The following is a 26,739-nucleotide window of genomic DNA, read 5'->3' as shown; positions in this document are numbered from 1 at the left end:
ACTTTAATGACAGGACATAAGAGTACGACCACTTGTGGGAAGTACCCCGCTGCCATGACGTACCCTTACGTCTTGTGGAGGGAAGAGGTTAAATATGAATGATAATCATTCCATGTAAACACCGCCAATGATCAATCGCTAATTCATTCACTTATTCTTTTGAGTCAAGTATGAAAATCATCATTAGCTCATTCGCTTATCGTTCGTTTAAACACCAATCGTTCAGACATTCTCATTCACTGGTACAGCAAACTGTAAAAAAAAATAATAAAATGGTTTATTTTTGTGTTAAACAGACCGCCCGAGCGACTTATTACGTCAATTATCGCAATATATATAAAATTACCCTTAGGTGCCTACACACGGGCGAGTGCAATGACGGGCTGTAAACGTACGATGTACCCCCGGATGCGAGGCGGTTTTCAAGCAAAACCACCTCACGTTGCTACGGTGAAGCTCTGATTCTCTCACACGAGTTTCATGCACAACAGGGGATTGGAAGTGTCTCCCATTGATTTCAGTGTGAAACCTCACATCACACAGAACAGGAGGCATTATAGCGCTCATTGAAATCAGCTTACAAAAAGTTAGAACATGCCAAAGTTAGACGTGCCATTTTCTTGGCTGCGTGAAATCAGTCTTAGGCCGGCTGCACACAGGCGATCGATTCCACATGCGCGAGCCCGCAGCGGAACACAGCTCTGACCGCGGCTGGCAATGCTGCGTACCTGGTCTTTTCTGTAATGCAGATCACTACAGTGGCTCGCCGTTAATTATGCGCAGTACGGAATTTTTAAAAAGTATTTGTTCTTCCGTGCTGTCGCTAGGCGATGACACAGGTACCTGCGGCCTATCTACAATGTCAATGCGGGTCTGACTGATTCCATTGACTTCAATAGACGCTGTCCATGTGGAGCCCGCAGCAAAATAGAACACGTTGCAATTTTTCCTCCACTCACAGAAGGAAAAGGCGATTTTTGCATAGCATGTTTTGAACAGTATTTGCTGCGGATCCTCCATGCGGACGCCGACTGCGGATTCCACTGCCAATATCCGTTCATGTGCAGCCGGCCTTACGCTGGGCTCAGACGACCGTGAGCAACAACGCACAGCAAGTACACAATGACATGCGTGCCACCAATCCAAATGCACTATCTCAGCATATGTGTGCATGTAATACGTGCCAAGATAGTGCATGCGGACACTCTAACGTGCGAGTAAGGGCTCCCACACATGCGTTTTTTTAATGCGATTGTAAATGGAACTTTCTAATGTTACAAACGCGTCACTCAAAAATTGCTAAGCACAAATTTGCGATGTGTTTTTAAAGTTAGAACGCCCCATTGCCATTTGCATTTAAAAAACGCAGCAATATCGCAGCGTAAAAAAACCCGCAAGTGGGTAGAAGCCTTAAGGCTGGGTTCACACAGGGCGTATTTGCCGTGCCGAATTCAGCCGCGGCAAATCCGCCCGCGGCCGCTAATCTCAGGATTAGCCAGCCATGTGGACGAGATTTCTCAGAAATCTCGTCCACATGAGACGGCCAATCCGCTGCGGCTTTTTCCGCGGCGGTTCTTCCGGCGGAAATCTCAGTTTTTGCTGCGGCCGCGGGATTTCCGGCGGGAATACGCCCTGTGTGAACCCAGCCTAAGGCCTCATGTCCACGGGCAAAAGAATTAAAATCCGCAGCGGATTTTAACTCTTCTCCCGCCCGCGGATCCGCACCCCATAGGAATGCATTGACCACCTGCGGGTAGATTTTAACTTTAATACCCGCGGATGGTCAATAAAAGTGAATTTAAAAAAAATGGAGCATGTAAAAAAACGCGACATGCTCCATTTTCGTGCGGGTCTCCCGTGGGGACGGCTCCCGCAGGCTTCTACTGAAGCCTATGGAAGCCGTCCGGATCCACGGGAGACCTAAAATAAGAATAACTCACCCGCAGCGGACCGGGCACGTCTTCTCTTCCTCACGGCCGGATCTTTCTTGCTTCGGCTTAGCGGATGTGCCCGGCGCATCCGCGCGACACGCTGCCGACGTGTCGAGTTCATCCGCCGGCCGAAAAAGCAGATCCGGCCGTAAGGAAGAGAAGAGGTGCCCGGTCCGCTGCGGGTGAGGTAATTCTTTTAAATTGTTATTTTAATGTGTCATGTCCGCGGGGCAGGAGGGTCCCCGCTACGGATTCTCCATGTAGCGGGCCTGATTTTCCGCGTGGACATGAGGCCTAAGGCCTCATGTCCACGGCATGTGTGAATTTCTGCAGCAGAAGACCTGCTAGTTAGGCCTCATGCCCACGGGGAAAATAAGAATTAAAATCTGCTGCGTTTTTCCCGCAAGCGGATCCGCACCCCATAGGAATGCATTGACCACCCGCGGGTAGATAAATACCCGCGGATGGTATTTAAAAGTGAATTAAAAAATTTCTGGAGCATGAAAAAAAATGGACATGCTTCATTTTAGTGCGGATCACGCGTGTGGGAGCTCATAGAGCACATAGCTTAATTGATTTCCCACATGAAAAATAAAAGACAATTACAGAGCATCCGCAGCCCAAATCCGCAGCGTATCCGATTTCCCCCATTTTTAAATGCTTACCAGCAATCGCAGATGTAATTTTTTTTTCCACGCAGATGTACTGCAGATTGTCTGCGCAGAAAGGAAAAAGTTGCAAGGCCAAAGTGACTGCCTTCCCCCGCCTCCCTGCTTGGTCTCCTAGCAACCAGCAAGGTATCTACCTACAAATCCGCAATTGAATTGCGGATCATTCGCTTCCATAGAGATTAGCGAGCATACTCGCTAAGGGCAATTACTCGATTGAACATTGCCCTTAGCGAGTACCTGCCCACTCGGGAGCAAAGATTCGGCTGCCAGCGGGGAGCAACGGAGAGGAACTCTCTCTCCCGCCCCATGGCCGCAACTCACCTCTCACCCGCGCCGGCAGCCGAACCTTTTCTCCTGAGCGGGGACATACTCGCTAAGGACAATGCTCGGTCGAGTAATTGTCCTTAGCGAGTATGCTCGCTCATCTCTAATAGAGATCCATGGAGCCCGGCTGCACAGGAGCCACATGTGTGCGTGAAGGTGCAGACAGCTGGAACTGCAGTCCTTCCCCTGGTTGCCAATTGCGGATTTCGCAATTCTAATCCGCCAGTGTGTGTGTGAGGCCGGAGTGATAAGAGCAGCCTGGGGGATATAGCTGGAGGCGCTGGGAGAGCAGCACACGGGCAGGCAGGAGCCGTCCGCGGTGTGCTGAGGTAAACAGCCCGCCATGACTACAGAGCCGTCCGCGGTGTGCAGAGGTAAACAGCCCACCATGAGTACAGAGCCGTCCGCGGGGTGCTGAGGTGAACAGCCCGCCGTGACTACAGAGCCGTCCGCGGTGTGCTGAGGTAAACAGCCCGCCATGACTACAGAGCCGTCCGCGGTGTGCTGAGGTAAACAGCCCGCCATGACTACAGAGCCGTCCGCGGTGTGCTGAGGTAAACAGCCCACCATGGCTACAGAGCCGTCCGCGGTGTGCTGAGGTAAACAGCCCGCAGTGACTACAGAGCCGTCCGCGGTGTGCTGAGGTAAACAGCCCGCCCTGACTACAGAGCCGTCCGCGGGGTGCTGAGGTAAACAGCCCGCCCTGACTACAGAGCCGTCCGCGGTGTGCTGAGGTAAACAGCCCGCCGTGACTACAGAGCCGTCCGCGGTGTGCTGAGGTAAACAGCCCGCCGTGACTACAGAGCCGTCCGCGGTGTACTGAGGTAAACAGCCCGCCCTGACTACAGAGCCGTCCGCGGGGTGCTGAGGTAAACAGCCCATGACTACAGAGCCGTCCGCGGTGTGCTGAGGTAAACAGCCCGCCATGACTACAGAGCCGTCCGCGGTGTGCAGAGGTAAACAGCCCGCCATGACTACAGAGCCGTCCGCGGTGTGCTGAGGTAAGCAGCCCGCCATGACTACAGAGCCGTCCGCGGGGTGCTGAGGTAAACAGCCCGCCATGACTACAGAGCCGTCCGCGGTGTGCTGAGGTAAACAGCCCGCCGTGACTACAGAGACGTCCGCAGTGTGCTGAGGTAAACAGCCCGCCATGACTACAGAGCCGTCCGCGGTGTGCTGAGGTAAACAGCCCACCATGGCTACAGAGCCGTCCGCGGTGTGCTGAGGTAAACAGCCCGCCGTGACTACAGAGCCGTCCGCGGTGTGCTGAGGTAAACAGCCCGCCCTGACTACAGAGCCGTCCGCGGGGTGCTGAGGTAAACAGCCCATGACTACAGAGCCGTCCGCGGTGTGCTGAGGTAAACAGCCCGCCATGACTACAGAGCCGTCCGCGGTGTGCAGAGGTAAACAGCCCGCCATGACTACAGAGCCGTCCGCGGTGTGCTGAGGTAAACAGCCCGCCCTGACTACAGAGCCGTCCGCGGGGTGCTGAGGTAAACAGCCCATGACTACAGAGCCGTCCGCGGTGTGCTGAGGTAAACAGCCCGCCATGACTACAGAGCCGTCCGCGGTGTGCAGAGGTAAACAGCCCGCCATGACTACAGAGCCGTCCGCGGTGTGCTGAGGTAAGCAGCCCGCCATGACTACAGAGCCGTCCGCGGGGTGCTGAGGTAAACAGCCCGCCATGACTACAGAGCCGTCCGCGGTGTGCTGAGGTAAACAGCCCGCCGTGACTACAGAGCCGTCCGCGGTGTGCTGAGGTAAACAGCCCGCCATGACTACAGAGCCGTCCGCGGTGTGCTGAGGTAAACAGCCCACCATGGCTACAGAGCCGTCCGCGGTGTGCTGAGGTAAACAGCCCGCCGTGACTACAGAGCCGTCCGCGGTGTGCTGAGGTAAACAGCCCGCCATGACTACAGAGCCGTCCGCGGGGTGCTGAGGTAAACAGCCCATGACTACAGAGCCGTCCGCGGTGTGCTGAGGTAAACAGCCCGCCATGACTACAGAGCCGTCCGCGGTGTGCAGAGGTAAGCAGCCCGCCATGACTACAGAGCCGTCTGCGGGGTGCTGAGGTAAACAGCCCGCCATGACTACAGAGCCGTCCGCGGTGTGCTGAAGTAAACAGCCCGCCATGACTACAGAGCCGTCCGCGGTGTGCTGAGGTAAACAGCCCGCCATGACTACAGAGCCGTCCGCGGGGTGCTGAGGTAAACAGCCCATGACTACAGAGCCGTCCGCGGTGTGCTGAGGTAAACAGCCCGCCATGACTACAGAGCCGTCCGCGGTGTGCAGAGGTAAACAGCCCGCCATGACTACAGAGCCGTCCGCGGTGTGCTGAGGTAAGCAGCCCGCCATGACTACAGAGCCGTCCGCGGGGTGCTGAGGTAAACAGCCCGCCATGACTACAGAGCCGTCCGCGGTGTGCTGAGGTAAACAGCCCGCCGTGACTACAGAGACGTCCGCAGTGTGCTGAGGTAAACAGCCCGCCATGACTACAGAGCCGTCCGCGGTGTGCTGAGGTAAACAGCCCACCATGGCTACAGAGCCGTCCGCGGTGTGCTGAGGTAAACAGCCCGCCGTGACTACAGAGCCGTCCGCGGTGTGCTGAGGTAAACAGCCCGCCCTGACTACAGAGCCGTCCGCGGGGTGCTGAGGTAAACAGCCCATGACTACAGAGCCGTCCGCGGTGTGCTGAGGTAAACAGCCCGCCATGACTACAGAGCCGTCCGCGGTGTGCAGAGGTAAACAGCCCGCCATGACTACAGAGCCGTCCGCGGTGTGCTGAGGTAAACAGCCCGCCCTGACTACAGAGCCGTCCGCGGGGTGCTGAGGTAAACAGCCCATGACTACAGAGCCGTCCGCGGTGTGCTGAGGTAAACAGCCCGCCATGACTACAGAGCCGTCCGCGGTGTGCAGAGGTAAACAGCCCGCCATGACTACAGAGCCGTCCGCGGTGTGCTGAGGTAAGCAGCCCGCCATGACTACAGAGCCGTCCGCGGGGTGCTGAGGTAAACAGCCCGCCATGACTACAGAGCCGTCCGCGGTGTGCTGAGGTAAACAGCCCGCCGTGACTACAGAGCCGTCCGCAGTGTGCTGAGGTAAACAGCCCGCCATGACTACAGAGCCGTCCGCGGTGTGCTGAGGTAAACAGCCCACCATGGCTACAGAGCCGTCCGCGGTGTGCTGAGGTAAACAGCCCGCCGTGACTACAGAGCCGTCCGCGGTGTGCTGAGGTAAACAGCCCGCCATGACTACAGAGCCGTCCGCGGGGTGCTGAGGTAAACAGCCCATGACTACAGAGCCGTCCGCGGTGTGCTGAGGTAAACAGCCCGCCATGACTACAGAGCCGTCCGCGGTGTGCAGAGGTAAGCAGCCCGCCATGACTACAGAGCCGTCTGCGGGGTGCTGAGGTAAACAGCCCGCCATGACTACAGAGCCGTCCGCGGTGTGCTGAAGTAAACAGCCCGCCATGACTACAGAGGCGTCCGCGGTGTGCTGAGGTAAACAGCCCGCCATGACTACAGAGCCGTCCGCGGGGTGCTGAGGTGAACAGCCCGCCATAGCTACAGAGCCGTCCGCGGTGTGCTGAGGTAAACAGCCCGCCGTGACTACAGAGCCGTCCGCGGTGTGCAGAGGTAAACAGCCCGCCATGACTACAGAGCCGTCCGCGTTGTAGTGAGGTAAACAGCCCGCCATGACTACAGAGCCGTCCGCGGTGTGCTGCGGTAAACAGCCCGCCGTGACTACAGAGCCGTCCGCGGTGTGCAGAGGTAAACAGCCCGCCATGACTACAGAGCCGTCCGCGTTGTAGTGAGGTAAACAGCCCGCCATGACTACAGAGCCGTCCGCGGTGTGCTGAGGTAAACAGCCCGCCATGACTACAGAGCCGTCCGCAGTGTGCTGAGGTAAACAGCCCGCCAGGACTACAGAGCCGTCCGCGGTGTGCTGAGGTCAACAGCCCACCAGGACTACAGAGCCGTCCGCGGTGTGCAGAGGTGAACAGCCCGCCATGACTGCTGCAGCCACCCAATAGCGCAGGACTGCGTGTGACAAGGAAGCCCAGGCGGGCGCGCCAATGGCGACGAGCCTTACATCCGCCGCCATCAGGCAGCCGCTGCGCTCCTCGCCGTGCAGCATTCCTGTCAGCCTCGCTGCACAGGACAAGATGGGATGTGACGCCTCGGGCTGCGGTGCATTGTGGGGGACCGCCGCTGCCTAGTAGTTCCAGTTCATGCAGGGAGTGAGAGCAGCAGACATATTACTGGGAGCTGTAAGTAACGGCCGTGCCTGGTCTCTGAGTGCAGGGAGGGGGGCAGGTTGTCATGGTGATGCCCCCTAGTGTACAGGAGCCCCCTGTGACAGCTGCTGCCCTCCTCACTAGTCTCCTGGCTGCACCTGCCAGCAGAGGCTCTTGGGGGCGTTCAGGGTCTCCGGCTCGCTGCAACGTTTTTGGAAGAAATTGAAATAAAACAGAAAAAAACTGATCTGTTTTTTTTTCCCCCCATTGATTTTGATGGAATTGGGGAAAAAAACCCAAAAGCAAACAGGAAGGTTCCGCGGGGCTTTATTAGAGACGGAAAAATGACATCGCAGACTGCGCTATTTTTCCATCCGAAAACCAGACAGAATGAAGCAGAAGGAAGCCGTTCTGTTTTACCTTTTTTTTCACATTAGCGAGACGGAATTACGTAATTTGCAGAAAACGGAAAGCGGCTTCTTCTATTTTACCACAGGTATCTGCGACATAGTGCCCATTGTGCTCCATGTCCGCAGCCCGTAGCCGTCACTTCACAGGTCTTGGCGCCATCGCTAAATTATGGCGTGGCAAATATAAGCCCAAAAAAAGGTGGTATCATTTCTCCGTGGTTTGTGGCCGTGCGCAGGGTCACAGATGGAATCCGCTGTGGGCCTTCACAAGCGGGTTTGGTGTGCGCCGTGTTAGCCCGGCCTAGTGCAGCTTATATATAATGTACACCGTTGCGGAGAGTTCAGCTCTGGAGGTGAAGGCCCTCGTTTCAGAGATGTAATATCTTAAGTTTTTTGTACGTTTTTCTGGCTGATTAATTTTCAGGTCAAATTTAGGTAGTGAAATTTGGACAGTGAATTCATGAAGCGGCGGTCAGACTCTCCGGGCGCGTGCGTGTTGTCGGGGAAACAACATCACTTATTGTTTTCCCCAGATTTGAACGCAGATTTGAAATCGTGAAATTGGTGCCAATTCTGCATCAGAGACATTGCACATCCACATTAAATAAGCGTTATTTCCATTTCAACATTTAAGGCTGAATTCGCACGACCGTATTTGCATGCATATTTTTGCACACAAAATTTGCGCATGCGATACACACTGAATAGAAGACATTGATTTTACTGGTTCACATACGCCTGTTTTTTCTGCAGTCACGCAAAAAAATGCAGCACGCTCTATTTTCCTGCGCACCAAAAGTCCCCGTAGAATTCAGTGGAAATGCACGCACCACGCGTTAGGAGATGCGTGTAATACTGCGGAATCGTGCAGGAAAAAGAACATATCGTGAAATCATTAGACTAATTATGGCTGGAAGCATCGTTGTATATTTCTTTGTGCTCGCAAATGTGTACAACTTGTGCGTGAAAAAGTACAGTAAAATATGGCGATGCGCGTGCAAAAAAAGCAATGTTTGTTCTGCCAAAACTCTGCACTCATGTGCGCAAATACGCGTACACTCGTGTGAATCTGGTTCAAGTACAGTACAATTTGCTAGTGCACACGCAAAAAACATTTGTTCCGCAAAAACGCTATGATCATGAGTGCGCAAATTCGCATATGCTGGTGTGAATTCGGCCTCAGTGAATGGGGCGCTCATTGGACACAAAGCTGATGTGGATTCAGTGTCTGAGCTGTGGCAAATTCCACTGTGTAAACCTCAGGGTGCGTTGTGCCATGCACGGGAAAAGAGGCCATTATTTTTAATGGAGGCAGTGACATGTGCGATCTTTCTTTCGCAACGCTGCGAGAAGATGCGAGAGAAAAATTGCAGCACGTATTAATTTAGCATGATATCGCCCATTCATCCTTATGGGAGCTAGAAAAATAAATAGTCTTGTGCGAGTTTCATGCCAGCGTGATGCAGTTGTTGTTCCTCTAAGGACCCCTGCACATGGGCGGAAATTCTGCAGCCGGATTTGCTGCAGAATTTCCACCCCTGCCCGCCTGCATAGGATTGCATTACAATACGCAATCATATGCAGACGGCCGCGAATTGTCCGCGTGAAAATGCATACGGAAAACAAATGGCGGCATGCTCTATTTCTGTGCGGGTCTCGCAGAGGCCCGCACAGAAATGTCAGTCCTGGGCCACCCGCTCCGCTCGACACATGCGCCGGCTGGGCGGCAGCCTGCACATCAAAGAGCCGGAGCCGCGGGTGAGGTGAGCGCCAAACTAGTCTCTGCAGGGGCTCGGGTCCGGTCCCACAGTGGGATCCAACCCAGCCGTCTGCAGGCGGGCTAAGGAGTAGGAATTTTGACACACATTTTTCACGTGCGAGAAAATCACAATTGCTGCGATTTAATTGCGGTGCGTTTTTCTTGCAATAGGATAAAATTGCATATTTGCAAATGCGACATCAGACTGATATCGCATGAAACTCATCCGTCTAAACGCTTCCTCGTTTATTTAGGATGCATTCACACGTGGCAGACTATTATGGGGAAAATGAACTAAAACTGGTGTTTTACGCGCTACTCTTAAGCCAAAGTACATTGGAGTGAAATGCAGCAAATTTACTAAGACGCACGCCTTGTTCAGCCGCTACGTATTTTGTTCTGGGTGCCAATGCACATGCCGTGGGCACAGAAGAAGTACAATAAAATACGCCGATGCACGAACAAAAAAGCACTGTTCGTGCCATAGAAACGCTGCGCTCATGCGTGCATAAATACGCGTGCGTGCGCGGGAATCCGGTTTAATTGAAGCCCTAGCTGTGATGCAATGTATCCCGTGTTACATGTAAAACAACACGGTGAAGTTAAATATAAATTCCATTTGTTTGTTTTTTTATGCGGTTAAAATATTGTTTGAGTCAATAAATCTCCTTCCTGCTGCACACGACATAATTCGCCGCCCGCATGTGACAGTTGTGTGGCATTCTGCAGTGCGATCGCTAGTATTCTTCTTCTGCAATAATATAGGTTGGTGGAATATCCGGGATCCCAGCAATGCACCTGGAAGTGGTCTGTGGCAGGTGGGCGGAGCACGGGATAGCGGGGTTATGCTGCTCATGCTGGAACTTGTAGGCAAGCATCTGCTGCTGTGTTACTGCGGACGTGATGCCGATAACCACAGCGGCTGCACAGGGACAAAGGAGACGGTCTGGACAAGTACAGATTTCTGCTCCTTAGCGGCACATAGATTTCAGCATTTGCGGATTTTGTGCCCGGAAAACCCTTTTAAATTGTGTCAAATTCCTTTAAAAGGGATGAAAAGCACATAAGAAATCTCTCTTTTGCCCTCAGCACACTAGCGTTTTTTTTTGTTTTTTTTATTCCCTGTGGCGTCCAATTTAGGAAACTAACTCCACACAGACAACATACGGACCGACCCGTAATATTCTGTGTGGCAACACACATCACCGAGTTTTTTTTGCTGATGTGGAAGTAAAAAAAACAGGGACATAGACTGCATCTGTGACACATGGATGACACACGGTACTGCACATGTATGACTAAACGTCTGTTGTCTGCAGATGTAATATGGCCGCTTTTGTTTACCACAAGTCTGCCCCCCTAGCCTTAGATGACACGATTAACATGGCAGAAATCTGAGAGTGGACCGAGGCTGTAGATTTGCAGCTACCAGACTCAGATTCCCCGGGGTAATCCACATCAGTAATGACATGTCGGTTTTCTTTTACAAACTACAGCGCAGATTACCATAGGGGCCAGTGGGACGTGGAAACCATGATGTGGATTCCACGTTGGACAGCGACACTTGGATTAGTCTGTTGAATGCGAATCATCTGCAGGTGGATTTGCACCCTTAGTTAACTTTTTTGCAAATTGTATTGTAAATGCAAAAAAAAATGTGCTCTTTGGGTTTCCCGTCTAACCAAATGTGAGTTTAAAGAAAATAAAATGGCAACATTGTGATTGGGTTGAATGAGCCTGACCTCCATTGTAACATGCCCCCGCTTAGTTGCAGGTGAGGTGAAAGGCCTGGTGGAGGCGTAGGGGTTCCAGTTTCTTTTGTAGACTTCCAGTATATCCTATGGAGACTTATAGGCCAGGCAATGCTTCCTGGGTGTGCAAAGCAGCTCTCAGCCAGGGGGGAAAAGCTGAGGGAAGAAATCTCTAGTTCCCCCTCTCCCCTAGCCCACCAGTACCCTGCACTGTACTCACGAGGGCAACAACCGTGAAACAACTGTCTGCAAATTAGTGGGGAAGGCTCTGCGTTGGCTGTTATCCTTCTGCATGCTGTATAGCAAACTTACCCAATAGGTTGTACCAGAGAGGCCGCTTACTTCCTCCTTGATGAGAGCTAATATGCATACTTGTTTTCTCAGGGAGCATTGTCTGGTCTGTAAGACCCCCTATGTTAACCTGGTGGTCCCCACAAGGAGAAGCTGTGCTCCCCAGACCTTGTGGTAGTTTGTAGCATGACTTGTTGGGTTAAAGTAATGGAGTAGAATCAAAAATAACTTCCTGTTTTTGATGTTTGCATAATACATGATAAAACTCTGCCTTTTATGTTACTGTTATGTATTAATAACGTCCCGATGTGTTCACAGCTATATAGCACACAATCAAGATGTCAAGCAGAGGTGGAAAAAAGAAGACCACCAAGACCTCAAGGTCCGCAAAGGCAGGCGTCATATTTCCGGTGGGAAGAATGCTGCGTTACATTAAGAAAGGTCACCCCAAATACAGAATTGGAGTTGGAGCCCCAGTGTATATGGCTGCTGTGCTGGAATATCTGACCGGTGAGTATGCGTATGTGTGATGCCGCATGTGGGTATCAGGACAGGGGTAAAAGAAGTAAGGAGCGCGGTTTGCGCTTCTAGCCTCTCTTTTTTTAAGTGCTCCGATCTCTCATTGCTGGCGAGGAGTTTAGTGCGATTAGAATTACACCCTCTTATGATTATGCAATCTGTATTAGGTCAGTCTCTCACAACCGGATTTCTATTGCTGATACCGCGATCGCTGTCCGCACGGAAGATTTGCAGTAAAGCGTGGGCATTGAAAGGCATTTACTATAGATTGTTCCTTTATACTCGCAGATAAGAATTGTGTAAGAAAAATCACATCATGCTCTATTTTGCTGCTGAATCTACGTGGACGACCTCCATTGGAGGCATCAGACCTGCAGCCCATCAAAATACTAATGACCACCTGTCTGTCCATGCTTGACTTACAGGCTCCACCCCTGATCACATGATGGTGACATCATCACAGGTCCTGTACGCACACGGCTGCTGTTCGACAGTATTCCATAGCAACTGAGGCTGCAGGGGGTTTGTAGTCCGCCCATAATCTGCAAAAGGATGTAGGACATGTGATATTGTCACCGTCATGTAATAAGGGGCGGAGCATGTAACTCCCTCACTGCGGATGAAGGACCTTTGATGTCGTCATGTTTTAATCATGTGGAGTTATTAAACGATTACATCTGATGATATAACCAAGAGCTGTTGAATTCCTGTATGCTGCTCTATGACCTTTTTCTGTGTCATGTGATCAGGGGCGGAGCATAATGGTGACGTCATCACAGGGCCTTCAACTCCAGTGCTGTGCAGCCTCTGATTCTTCTTGTATGTAGAAGTGCTCTGTGTGTGGGACGTACATATAACACAGCTGTGTGGCGCATTGCACCAGCAGAAACACTGGTGCTATAACTTCCTAATAATTACTAGTATGTGTATCGGCTGCGGGTGCCCACATCATTGCTAAGCAACAGCGTGGGAAAAACAAACAAAAAAAAAACTGCACATGACCGCCGGCGTGCCTCTGTGGTCATTTGCAATACAGTTCAATGAGGTACGCAGGGTTACTGGCTGGGCTCATAGCTGGAATCCGCTGCGGGCCTCCTGTATGCCGAATCCGACCCATTGGTGTGAGCCGGGCCTTAGCAGCATTAGTCATGACTCACTGACATTGTGTTTGTTGTATACTTCAGTCTGTTTGCATCCTGCAAGGAATAATAAATTGACAGCAGTGATCTTATATCATCATTAACCCTTCAGTATTCTTTATAGCTTTTGGTTTTCTGGTACGACCTTGGAAACAATGAGTTCAGTTAAAGAGGTTTCTGGTATCCTAATAAATACAAGTTTATAGTTTGCAATAAAAAAAATACAAAAAAAATGTGGATTATATTCTCAATCTTCATGAATTCTTCTTGGGAAATGTAAGTAAAGAGTGTTATGTAATATCCCAGGAAGACGCTCCTGCCCGTGGGGAGAATGAGCAGGCTGTAGCTTGATGTATTCTGTATACACCCTGTGTTGTACCATATAATGCTTACACGCACATCCACATGTTTGTCTACATGTCTCCTTGGCCCCCTGCAAAGCAGCTAAGCCGCTCCCACGGCCCCAGCGCTGGCTTCTAGGATAAGGCTAGGAAGAAGTCAGGTGAGCGCTGCAGCCGGCCAGAGGCTGCAGCGTCAAAGTCCAAAGTTCTTGCATCAGCAGCCACATCCATGATGCCAAGAGTCTGGGACAGTGAATCTGTAACCGCTGATTTAGGTAGTTGTGGGTTATCTGTTGTCACTTTTTCAATATATACCATTTGATGCTCTCTTGCAGGCTATGGCCGCGTTTATACCACCAGAATAATAATATAAATATTTATGCTTTGGAAAAATAAAGAGTTTAAGCCCTTAGTGACCACCCTATTGTGTTTTTACGTCCTGCCATTGCAGGACATGTATGGAGGGAGATAGCGCTGCTATCTCCCTCTATACATCGCAGGTGTCAGCTGGGCCATTCCGTGTCAGTTCAACCAACGCTCCCGGTTGACCATCTCAGATTTCAATGAAACTTTGCACAAAGATAGACCCTGACCCTAAACTAAGATAGCCAGAATATTAGGCTTCAAAGTGCTTTGGTTCACAAGCTACAGGTCTTAATCTAGGGGGTTGTCATGTGATTACAGCGCGCAACCTGAAAAAAGGGGCGATTTCAATCCATTGCCAAGCCAGTTCTAATGACTCTAGAGCAATGAAACTTCACACACTAGGAGAACTTTTGGTGCTGAATCCAGCTAAGCTCCTCAGGTTGCCACTCTTATCATCATTCTGCCACCATTGCATGTCAAAGTAGCTGAAAAATTCTATCACGCAAAATAAAACTCATATTTTAAGCAGTAATAACTCATAATCAATGCAATCCAACTCAGCTATGAATTTATCAATGTGTACTCCATAGAAATGTTTCTCATTATTCCCATTATGGACCCAAAAGGATGCATAGCTCTTAAGATACAATGAGTCAAAAATGGCAAAAAACACTTTTTTGCAAATTTTTCCCTTTTTCAAAGGCGAAAATCGGAATGTACTCCATTTTTATTTTTTTTCATTTTTGTTCTATTTGGAAGAGAATTTTTTGCTCTACAAGATTCGATGTTTTTCATTTTGTTCCCAGACCTTCTAGATGGGAAAATATCAATGCCTGTGAAGGTCCTATGCACTCGCGGAGGTCAAATAATAAAATAAGTGTAAGTTTTGCATGGATGTATAATTAGTTTAGAAATCATGAGAAGGTAAATTATTTTTGGAATGAGACAACTTTTTGTGCTCAAGAAACTTATGTGATCAAAAATTGCATGGCGAGTTCAGGTGAGCCACAAGCTTTGGCCTAAGATGGTCAGAATATCATTGAGTGTTGCATAATGATTGTGGTATATTACAGTGATCACTGGGCTTATTTAGCACTCTATCCATATTGGATACTTAGATTATCTAAGGCTAGCATTTGTGTAATAAATAACTAGTTATGTGATCAAAAATTGCATGGCGAGTTCAGAACTAGTTATTTATTACACAAATGCTAGCCTTAGATAATCTTAGTATCCAATATGGATAGAGTGCTAAATAAGCCCAGTGATCACTGTAATATACCACAATCATTATGCAACACTCAATGATATTCTGACCATCTTAGGCCAAAGCTTGGGGCTCACCTGAACTCGCCATGCAATTTTTGATCACATACGTTTCTTGAGCACAAAAAGTTGTCTCATTCCAAAAATAATTTACCTTCTCATGATTTCTAAACTAATTATACATCCATGCAAAACTTACACTTATTTTATTATTTGACCTCCGCGAGTGCATAGGACCTTCACAGGTATTGATATTTTCCCATCTAGAAGGTCTGGGAACAAAATGAAAAACATCGAATCTTGTAGAGCAAAAAATTCTCTTCCAAATAGAACAAAAATGAAAAAAAATAAAAATGGAGTACATTCCGATTTTCGCCTTTGAAAAAGGGAAAAATTTGCAAAAAAGTGTTTTTTGCCATTTTTGACTCATTGTATCTTAAGAGCTATGCATCCTTTTGGGTCCATAATGGGAATAATGAGAAACATTTCTATGGAGTACACATTGATAAATTCATAGCTGAGTTGGATTGCATTGATTATGAGTTATTACTGCTTAAAATATGAGTTTTATTTTGCGCGATAGAATTTTTCAGCTACTTTGACATGCAATGGTGGCAGAATGATGATAAGAGTGGCAGTCTGAGTAGCTTAGCTGGATTCAGCACCAAAAGTTCTCCTAGTGTGTGAAGTTTCATTGCTCTAGAGTCATTAGAACTGGCTTGGCATTGGATTGAAATCGCCACTTTTTTCAGGTTGCGCGCTGTAATCACATGACAACCCCCTAGAGTAAGACCTGTAGCTCGTGAACCAAAGCACTTTGAAGCCTAATATTCTGGCTATCTTAGTTTAGGGTCAGGGTCTATCTTTGTGCAAAGTTTCATTGAAATCTGAGATGGTCGACCGGGAGCGTTGGTTGAAGTGACACGGAATGACCCAGCTGTATATTACAGCTGACACCTGCGTGCAACATCCCCTTTTGGCCGATCGGGACTGTTAACACTTTAAATGCCGCTGTCAAATCTGACAGCAGCATTAAAATCCCCCTATCGATGTTTGGGGGTCCAGTATGGCCCCCCTCCCCACGGTGACATCGGGGGAGCTATGTGGGTGTCATGGCAGCTGCGAACCTTCTGAGAGGCCACAGGGCTGTCATAGCAGAATGCTTATCAAGCCATCCCCGAGGGGTGGCTTGATATGCTGCCCGTCAGAATGCAGTATGATGTAATGCTATAGCATTACATCATACTGCATAAGCGATCTAAGCATTGCTGGTTGTTGTCCCCCAGGAGGACTAAAAGAAAAAGTAAAAATAGGAACAATAAAGTTTTATTAGTTATGTAAAAAGAAAAAAGCTACAAAAGCTCAAAAAAACCCTTTTGCCATATTTACAATAAAAAAAACTAAATAATAAAACAAAAATACATATTTGGTATCACTGCATCCATAAAAGACCGATCTATAAAAGTAACACATTATTTACCGCACAAAGTAAACGTCGTCCGAAGGGGAAAAAAAGCCAGAAATGCGCTTTTTTTGGTCACCCTGTTGCCAAGAAAAAATCTAATAAAAAGCGACCAAAAAGTCCAATGTCTTCTAGAATGCTACTAACAGAAACTGCAGGACGCGTACCGCACAAAATGAGCCCTCGCACAAATATATCGACTGAAAAATAAAAAAGGTATTGTGCGCAGAAGATGGAGACAGAAAACAATTTAAAAAATTAAATATCTGTAAAAAAAATAGTACAGCAAAAAAAAAAACCATACAAGTTTGGTATCGTAGTAATCGTACCGACCCATAGAATAAAGTTATTGGGTCTTTTTTGTTGCAGTTTGTGCACCATAGAAACAAGACGCACTAAAAAATGGCTGAATGTTGTTTTTTTGCATTTCTCTCACTTAGTTTTTGTAGGCTGGTTTCTCACAGGGCGGATTCTCGGCGGAAATCTCGTGGTTTGGCCGCAGCGAAAAACCGCGAGATTTCCGCCGGGAGAACCGCTGCTGCAAAACCCGCGGCGGCTTTGAAGCGGTCCGGGCGCTTGCTCTTCCTCTGAGGCCGTCGCTCCCATAGAGAAGAGCGTGGCCGCAGCGGCAAAAAAAAAATGGACATGCTGTGGTCGGCAAATCCGTAACGCGCAGCTTCTGACGGCTTAGCCGCAGCTCATTTGCCGTCCCGTGTGGACGAGATTTCGGAGAAATCTCATCCACATGGCTGGCTAATCCCGGGATTAGCGGCCGCATGCGGATTTGCCTCGGCGAAACTCCGCGCAGAATTTCTGTGGCAAATCCACCACGTGTGAACCCAGCCTAAAGTTTTTCAGTACATTATATAGTACATTAAATAGCACCATTGAATAATACAACTCGTCCTGCAAAAAACAAGCCCTGATACAGCTACGTCGATGAATGTACGTTTTTTTTAAAAGGGGGGAGGAAAAAGCGAAAATAAGAAAAAAAAAGTAAAAACGTGTGGTCACTCGGGTTAAGAAATAAATACTTGTGTATTAAATGGCGGCTATTCATATTAATGGTCATCCTTGAAATGTGCTGTCATCAATGATATACAGTCCATCAATAGCCTGAGTCTACCAAAGTGAGGCCCTCTGCTCTGATCCTGAAAGTGGAACCTCCTTTTTCCTGTTCCCTCATTGGGCAGATGTTATTCTGATGGTCCTTTCTTTCGTACTCATAATATATATTTTTTTGTTTCAGCGGAAATCCTGGAATTGGCTGGAAATGCTGCTAGAGATAATAAAAAGGGAAGAGTCACTCCCAGGCACATTCTTCTTGCAATAGCAAATGATGAGGAATTGAATCAGGTGAGTAAGTAATGAATGTTATCTAAAATTTGGATGTACAAGTATGTCCAAATGCTTCCACAGATGGTGCTGAGCCATGCGCTGGCTTACTCACAGATGTGCGGCTGTGATTGACAGCCATATTCTCAACCTGGGTGCTTAAAGCTCTAGATGGTGATGTCAGTAGGAACTGCGTCACCTTAGGAGTTTGATAGAGGGACACAATAGTGGTGTGCTCATGGGTAGTTATGACACCCGGAGGCCTAACAAGGGTGCCTAGGTCTTCCATAGATTGCCTGTTCGATAATACTGTAAGCATATTCATCATTGCCGGGAGCTATGATGCTCTGGCTGTTCGTCATTGCTGGAGCACACTTCACGGGGGAGCTTACTCAGAGTGTGCGTGATGTGCTCCATTCAAAAACAGGATTGAAAGTAGAGCATCCAAATGGCCGATGAATGGCCTTCCTTGTATAAAAAGTCCTCCAGAACGGGAGTTGCTGTTACACAGTGGCTCTCTGTTCAGACTCCTCGAGAAGTCTCCCAAGCAGGGAGCAATGGGGCCGAAAAAACATTGTGCGAGGCGCATGCGAATGCGATGCGATGGGAGGTTTCCCATTGGAAACAATGAGGACAATTTGCCGATTCTCCCTGAAGTGATGAGAGGTGTTTTTGACACAAAAACATCTCTCATCAGGGGGGACATGGCACATTCCCAAGCACAATATCGCGCTCATCTCTGTGTAGCTAGCCTTACTGGCCCCTCGCCAATCTCTGTACTCCTCTGCAGCTGATTACAATGGGCAGAAAATATTATGTGGATAGACAAGAGTGTGATCAGCGGCCAGGAGTAAAGATGCAGGACATCCGAAGGAGTTGGAACTGAACTGCTAAGAGAAGTCAGTGTGACTTTATTCTTCTTCTTTGTCATTTTGCTTAAATCTGTTTTACAAAGCTGCAAAGATGCTGCTTTACCTGTGCTCTATCCCCCACCCTCATCCTGCTTAGTTCTCCATTGATATCCAGTGGTTACGGCCCGGTATGCTCTGCTCAGCAGTAATGATGTCACAGTTCTCGCAGTCGTAAATATGCAGTCCTCGGTGACTGGCAGTGGGGCATTGTGGGAGATGTAGTTTTTGTACTTCTCAGCAGCTATTTTAAATAACAATGTAGAAATCTGCAACAGTCTGGAAAGCAGCGGTGGTGCAGGGTGGCTAAGAGCAGCGGTGGTGCAGGGTGGCTAAGAGCAGCGGTGGTGCAGGGTGGCTAAGAGCAGCGGTGGTGCAGGGTGGCTAAGAGCAGCGGTGGTGCAGGGTGGCTAAGAGCAGCGGTGGTGCAGGGTGGCTAAGAGCAGCGGTGGTGCAGGGTGGCTAAGAGCAGCGGTGGTGCAGGGTGGCTAAGAGCAGCGGTGGTGCAGGGTGGCTAGGAGCAGCGGTGGTGCAGGGTGGCTAGGAGCAGCGGTGGTGCAGGGTGGCTAGGAGCAGCGGTGGTGCAGGGTGGCTAAGAAGGCACCAGGGTTCAGTTTGATGATTTAGATGACTGTTTGGAATAAAGGTAATAGGTGTACGGCCATTCTCACACACACTGCTTTTTACCGCAATTAGCATGGCGTCCCGAGCCAATCGCAGTACAACACTCCCATTGATTTTTAACGGGGCTTCTCAGAACTGCTCTCGAACGTAGGGTGCATTAAAAAGCGCGATCAAACGCTGTGACATGCGTTCAAAAACACCGCTCGAAATCGCTGTAAAATACTGCGGTTCTGAGTGATGCTTAACTGAACACATGTGTGGGAGTGGCTTTAACGCTAGAGAAGTTTTGCCCAGTCTCCAGGATACCCCCCTAAACTATATTTTGTTAATTGGCTATTTCCTTCTCCATGGCCTTTGCATGGATGAGCACAAGTAAAAGATGGGTGGTGATGGCGCAACACTCTTAGTTTGAAGATATTAATAGTAATGACACCGGTGCTGAGGAAAGATGTTGCAGTACTTGAGGGGGTTCAAAGAAGGGCAACTAAACTAATACATGGAATGAAGGGACTGGAATACCCAGAGGGGCTAACAAAATTTGCATTATTTACCCTGGAAAAAAGACGGTTAACCCTTTCCAATCCACTGTCTGACATTTTAAGACCTTATGATTTAAGGCTGTTCAGCTCCGATGTTGGAAGACGTCTGTCAGCGTTCTCTTACTGAGATTCCAGCATAAAAGAGCAGCATCAATGGTGTATGGCAATTATAATCTCACCACTTCTTCTTCATCATAAATAACCTTTGTTTTCATTCCTTGGTCATAGCATACAGCAACAGCTGTTTAGACCCGTAGCATGGGTCTTTTTCAAGCTGATTTTCTGACATCTGGTTCCACTCCATCCATGATTGGAAGATTGGTGAGTGCGGCTGAAACCCCGTTTATTTGTGCAGGGTTCTTTTACTGTATATTGCCAGCCCCTCTGCTGTCGGAGCCTATCCAACGTGTCACCTCATGCAGTACTGGCTTTAGCCAGCAGTTAGCGCCGTTGTATAATGGCAGAAAAAGAGTAAGCACCCTTGGAAAGCCAGGATACAAATTGGATTGGAAAGAGTTAAGCGGTGATCAAATAACTATATATAAATTATGTAACATTATATAAACTATGTATAAATACATTAGAGGACTATACAAGGATCTCTCCCATGATCTGCTTATACCCAGGACTGTGACGGTAACGAGAGGGCATCCTCTTCGTCTGGAAGAAAGCAGGTTTCATCACCAAGACAGAAGGGAGTTCTCTACTGTAAGAGCAGTGAGACAGTGGAACTCTCTGCCTGAGAACATAGTGATGGCAAAATCCATAGAGGAGTTTAAGAGAGGACTAGATGTCTTTCTAGAGCACTATTATATTACAGGATATAGGCATTAGGTGACCAGCGGGTTTGTAGTTCCGGGTCTTACAGCCAGGTAGGAACTATCAAAGGTTGATCCAGGGATTATTCTGACTGCCAATATGGATTCAGGAAGGAATTTTTCCCCCCAATGGACTACTTGACTTCTGCCTCATCGGGGGTTTTTTTGCCTTCCTCTGGAACAACAAGAGGGGGGGTTGAAACAGGCTGAACTAGATGGACATTGTCTTCATTCAGCCTAACATACTATGATTGTATAATTAAGGAGAAGTTGTTGTACTGCATCAAAGTACGTGGCTAGCATAAAAAGGTTTGGGGGAAAAAAACCTTTGGTAGTTCAGCTTGTGAAAGTATACAGACCATCGGAGGGTCTAGAAGGGTTAAAAGGGTTAAAAGGAATCCTGTTTGCTTGTAATCTGGGGCGGCCGGGATTGGAGAAGTACAGTAGTGCCTTGACATACGAGTTTAATCCGTTCCGTGACAGAGCTCCTAAGCCAAAAAACTCGTATGTCAAAGCACTTTTTCCCATTGAAATGAATTGAAACGCCATTAATGCCTTTAGAGTCGCTGTTTCATCTGCAGTCACACTGCCTGGCATATCACTCAGGTAGGTAAACACTGTCTTCTCCCCAAAGCCAGAGTGCAGCTCCAGGTAAACGGTTAGGGAGTTGACAGCAAAAGTAAACATTGTTATAAAGAAAATAAATGAGTCATTCCATGTCAAGTGGTCTAAAACAAGAAGTCCCCACCTTCATATCTCAGATTTTGTTCAAAATTTGTGTGTTACACACCCATGGTATCAAAAGAAATTTCCCACAGTTTTAGGTTCCTACAGCTAATGGTTCCTGAGTGTAATGCTCAAATTGTGAAAAAAATCTGAGATATGAAGGTGGGGACTTTTTCTTGTTTTAGACCACTTGACATGGAATGACTCTGGGAGTAAAAACCAGCTTCACAAACGTGTGTTTTTCTATAAATGTGGCTCAGTTATTAGCACTGTTGCCTTTCATTGCTGGGGTCCGAGGTTCACATCCCCTCAAGGATAGCATCTGTATGGACTTTGAAAAACTCTGAGATGTTGCCCCTGGTCAGATTTGAAACTTCATCCCCAGCACTGCAAAGCAGCAGTGCTAACAACTGAGCCATCAAACTTGTCAGAGGAGGGGAAGAACAACAAGAATAATCACAAGGAGGGCCTAAAAAACCCTTCCAGATGTGGCCCTTGCTCTGATTTGAACCTATAACTCCAGCACTGCAAAAAGAACATAAAAACAGCATCCAGGTGTAGTTGTAGTAGTCTGACCTAATGCAACATCTGAATGTTTTTTTATGCCCTCTTTGTGTTTATTCTTGCTGTTCTTCCCTCTTCTCTGGAGCAGAACAGACAAGTTTGATGGCTCAGTGGTTAGCGCTGCTGCATTGCAGTGCTGGAGTTGTAGGTTCAAATCTGACCAAGGGGACGCACACACCTATACCTACCTCTCTGACTATTATTTGTAAAACAAGATTCTGGCAAGCATTGCAGACGAATCCCAAGACAGAAACCATAGATGGGTTCACACAATCAGTGTGGCCCCAATGTAAAAACAACTACTCCACCAAAAAGCAAGCTCTCATTCAACTACATTGAAAAAAGGCAAAAGTTAAAAAGCTATGACTGCTAAAACATGGAGGGTGGATTTTATTGGTCCTTAAGACTAAAATTGGTTATGCCGCTAAGAGTTTAAAATGCACCTCAGTTGTGCGCCAGCTATATTTATATGAAACGTACATTTTTAAATCTACGGTGTGATTTAAAAAGATAGAGATTTTCAGCAGGACTTTTTCAATTTCAATGTGATTGATTGGGGGGTTAAACAGTGTTGGCGCACAGTGTGAATTACTGCTGAACACTAGATGGCGCTGTTGTATTAGTCATCAACTCGCTTTTGATAAACTATTTGGATTTCATTATTTAAGAAACATTCTCCAACATTTAAGTGATTCCAATAAAATATTTAATGTTCAGTAACGGCTAAACAGGTTTTTGGTTTTTGATTTTTTGGTTTTTTTTTTTTAGAAATCTGAGTAGAACTATAAATATCATAATTTAATCACAAATTACAGTCCATAGCTCAGTGTAGAGTATCTACTTTCACAGCAGTTTCAGGTATTACATGTTTTACAGTTTTTTTCGGTCTCGAGACCACATGTTCACCACTTTTTTTTATTTAATTGGAGCGATAAAAATGTACAAAAATACATATTCCATACAGTGTTGTCTAATTCACACCCTTAAAAATGTTTCCTGATCTGCAGTTGTTCAAAGGTCAGTCTATAGATAAAACGACCGCCTACATAATAATGATGTTTTAAAGAATAAATTGTTATGGTTCTTTTTCAGAAGTCAGTAGTATATTTGTGATCTATATTATTTAGGCCCCCTGTCCACGGGCGTGATTTCGCTGGCAGTAAATCGCCGGCGAATCACGCTGTCTGAAGCTTTCCATAGCATTGCTATGGAAAGCGCCGGCCTTGTGTCCATGAGTGGAGAATCATTGCGATTCTCCGCTCGCAACCGGCAATTCGCAGCATGCTGCGAATTGCCACGATTCTCCGCGGTCAGCCTATCTGTCTGCTGGCTCCTGCTCCCGGGCGGCGGCGAACCACCGCGGGATACCGCAACGCCCGTGGACTGGGGGCCTAAGTGAAAGTGGTCTCTTCCACACCTCCCTGCGGTGTATAATTCTCATTTTCCTGCTTGCATACGCCTGTAAATATGTTTAGAAACCTCCACGATCTGCAAAAATTTGTATAGTGCAGGAAATAAACAGTAAATGTGCAGATAATGTAAAGCCTTCTATCCCCACAACATGTTATGCACATTTGTAGATTGGGATTATTGTTTTGCAATTTTAGTAACTCTAATCTAGAATGATTGTAAGAATTGCCTTGGGGTCCAGCTTGAGCAGAAAATAGCGCTATGAACTTGCTATGTGATGTCTCTGCAGATTACAATGTGGGGGCTTTGTGTCATACAGGTCCTGCATCACAATGTCCCTATCCTCATTGAGGGGGGCTTCTGAAACGTCTAAGCTCTCAGTAAGTCTGTCACGTTTGGACTGTACATAGTGTATGCATTTAGAAGTGGCTCCTCTGACGTATTATGTATTATTTTTTATATATATATTTATTTAAGCGCTGCGGAATATGTTGGCGCTATACAAATAAAGATTATTATTTATATATATATATATATATATATATATATATATATATATATATATATATATATATATATATAAAATAATATTTTGAAGTTTTTTGTTTTGTTTTTTTTTTATCAAGAAAACATTTTTGTAGGAATGTGTATTTTTCCTCAATATTGTCTTATCATGTAATATCGGCATTCACCCAGACCAGAACCTCTATCGTAAGAAATGGAAACCCTAAAAGGTGTTTGCATTCCTACCTCCCAGGATGCAGTGGGGCACAGGGGTCTGGCTATGAGAGAAAACTAGATCAATAGGCAGATAGAGAACATAGAAAGTGGTTGGGCATAAATTTCTGATAGCCCGGCTAGTGTTACAAACTACTATCCTTAATTCGAGCAGTAAGTGCAAAATTAACTACTGTTATAAGTGACATAATATGTAAGGGTGTTTGTACACAAGACCACTGCTTAAGTGGCTGGCAGGTGTCCCAGCGATAATCAATCACGCTTTAACACAGGAGCGATCATCACTCAGTGAATGGAGGCAGTGCAGGACGGAGATTGTTCCTGGCCGCCTCCATTCACAGTAAGCAGGCCGAGATTCATAGATAAACAGGCCAATCGACTTTTATGCCTGTACGATCCGAGCGATCAATAAAGTATCGTTCGCTGTTTAGATTGTGCAGACATTTACACGGAACGGTTGTCTTCAGAGTCCCGTGATCCAGCAAGAATCTGAAGAATAATCGTTCCGTGTAAAAGGGTTTCCTAAGCTAAAAGAAGAGCAATATTGGCAATACAGAAAATGATATGTGTGCATAATGTACATTGGAACTGAAAATCCGCTCTGGGTAACTGGCGGTCTTATCAAAGCCTTGGGTTTGTTTTAAGGAGCAGTTTTATATTTAATTCTTAGAGAAATTTCATGCTAACTTGATTTAAATGTCTTTTCAGTTGCTAAAAGGTGTCACAATAGCAAGTGGTGGGGTATTACCAAATATTCACCCTGAGCTGCTGGCAAAGAAGCGGGGAAGCAAAGGAAAACTGGAAGCTATTATCACACCACCACCAGCAAAGAAAGCCAAAGCTACTTCACTCAAAAAGTCAATGGCAAAGAAGCCCGGTGCCAAAAAGGGGGTGAGAAAATCCAAGGTATGTCACTTATACTTCTCTTATGGTGATGATAGTCAATAAGATATTAGTACATAATTATGTTAAGTAGCAGGGTGGAGGCCATTATGTTCTGGACTTCCTCAAAGGGAGCCGTCAGCTCTCCTGATGTGTCTATTTGGAAATGCTTCCATTCCTCATAAAAGAACAATTTTGAAACGTATGTTTTTAGAACTTTGCCTTATACTTTTTGTTATTCCTTCTGGAAATTTATGAGTTGATTGCCAATAGTGCTTTACCATTACGTTCCTCGATGGGGCCTGTCCCTTCACATTCTGACACTGTTACACTGTGTAGGGAAACACTCTGGTGACAGGATGAATGATAAAACCCAATTGTCTGTTTATTCATACATTTCCAGTAGGTAAAGGCCCTTTTACATGCAACGATTATCGCTCAAAATTCATTCAGACAGCCGAAAATGAGCGATAATCGTTAGATGTAAATGCGGGCATCCTGCACTTTTCGTTTGAAAGATGGGTTTTAGCTCCGCATAAATAGAATCTGCTGGCAGATGTTTACTCAGCTGAACATTAGTTCAAACACCCGCCCAACTCCGCAAACAACTCCTGGAGGAAAAAGGTGATGATTAACCCCTTCCCTCCCCATGATATAAGGGTACGTCATGGGAACGGGGTACTTCCCGCAAAATGACGTACCCTTACGTCATAGGGATAGCACGAGATCACATATGATCTCGCGCTATCCCGCAGCGGGAGCCAGCTGTCAGTAGATCGCAGCATTTGAAGGGTTCACAGAGGTAGCGCGCTATATAATCGCAGAGAGCCTGGGCTGTTGCCATGGCAACGGGACGCCAGATACTGGCGTCCTGTGTTGCCAGTGCCTGAGATTGCTGTATAAGCGATAAGGCAGGGCAGTAGCCTTGCCATGCCTTATCACAGCGATCATCAGGGCAGTGTTGTAAGTCCCTCAGAGGGACACAAGTTGTGTTTAAAAAAAAAAAATGAATTTAAAAAAAAGTAAAAAAACCCATTAGCATAAAAAAAAGTTAAAAAAATTAAAACCCTACATATTTGGTATTGTCCTGTCCGTAACGGCACGTACAATAAGCTGCACATGCTTTTGACTGTGCACGAAAAAAAGCGTTAAAAAAAACTGACGCAAAATGCTAATTTTTAGCATTCTGCCTCCCTAAAATCGCAATAAAGGTGATTCAAAAAAACCATATGTACCCCAAAAATGGTGCCAATAAAAACTACAGCTCGTCTCGCAAAAAATAAGCCCTTACAAAGCCCCATACATAAAAATATTTAAATTTTACAGGACTTTGAATGCAGTGATTTTAGAAAAAAAAAATTTCCAAAAAAAGGGTTTTTATTGCAGAAAAGTGGAAAAACCTAAAAAAAATGTAAGAATTTTGGTATCGTTGTAACCGTACTGACCCGCAGAAAAAATAGATTGTGTCATTTATGCTGCATGATTAACACTGTAAAAAAAATAAATCTATGGCAGAATTGATGCGTTTTGTCTACCTGGTATCATAAAAAATAATAATAAAAGTTTTACAATATAGTCTATGTACCCAAAAGTGGTACTAATAAAAACTACAGTTCGCCACACAAAAAACAAGCCCTTATAAGGCCGCGTCGACGGAAAAATAAAAAAGTTATGACTTTTGATAAATGGAGAAGAAAATCCGCAAAAAATCATTGCATCCTTAAGCCC

The 26,739-nt window shown here is 46.8% G+C and overlaps 1 protein-coding gene across 3 annotated transcripts in view; it reads left to right on the top strand.

Annotated features, from left to right (window-relative positions):
• The first annotated feature begins 6,902 nt into the window (after positions 1-6,902).
• MACROH2A1 (macroH2A.1 histone) overlaps positions 6,903-26,739 on the top strand; it is a 61,022-nt gene continuing 41,185 nt past the window's right edge. The window contains exons 1-4 of one of the 3 annotated variants that reach the window (XM_066591063.1): positions 6,903-6,921; positions 11,693-11,884; positions 17,717-17,823; positions 24,838-25,035. In XM_066591063.1, coding sequence (XP_066447160.1) covers positions 11,713-11,884; positions 17,717-17,823; positions 24,838-25,035 — 477 coding nt within the window. In that variant the 5' untranslated portion in view covers positions 6,903-6,921; positions 11,693-11,712. Of the gene's footprint in view, positions 6,922-7,029; positions 7,197-11,692; positions 11,885-17,716; positions 17,824-24,837; positions 25,036-26,739 lie in introns of those variants that run through there. The other 2 variants (XM_066591062.1, XM_066591064.1) reach the window with 2 other exon arrangements.

This window comes from Eleutherodactylus coqui, chromosome 2 (genome assembly GCF_035609145.1).
Source record: "Eleutherodactylus coqui strain aEleCoq1 chromosome 2, aEleCoq1.hap1, whole genome shotgun sequence".
NCBI classification, from domain to species: Eukaryota; Metazoa; Chordata; class Amphibia; order Anura; family Eleutherodactylidae; genus Eleutherodactylus; species Eleutherodactylus coqui.
This window is presented reverse-complemented; position numbering and strand designations above follow the sequence as displayed.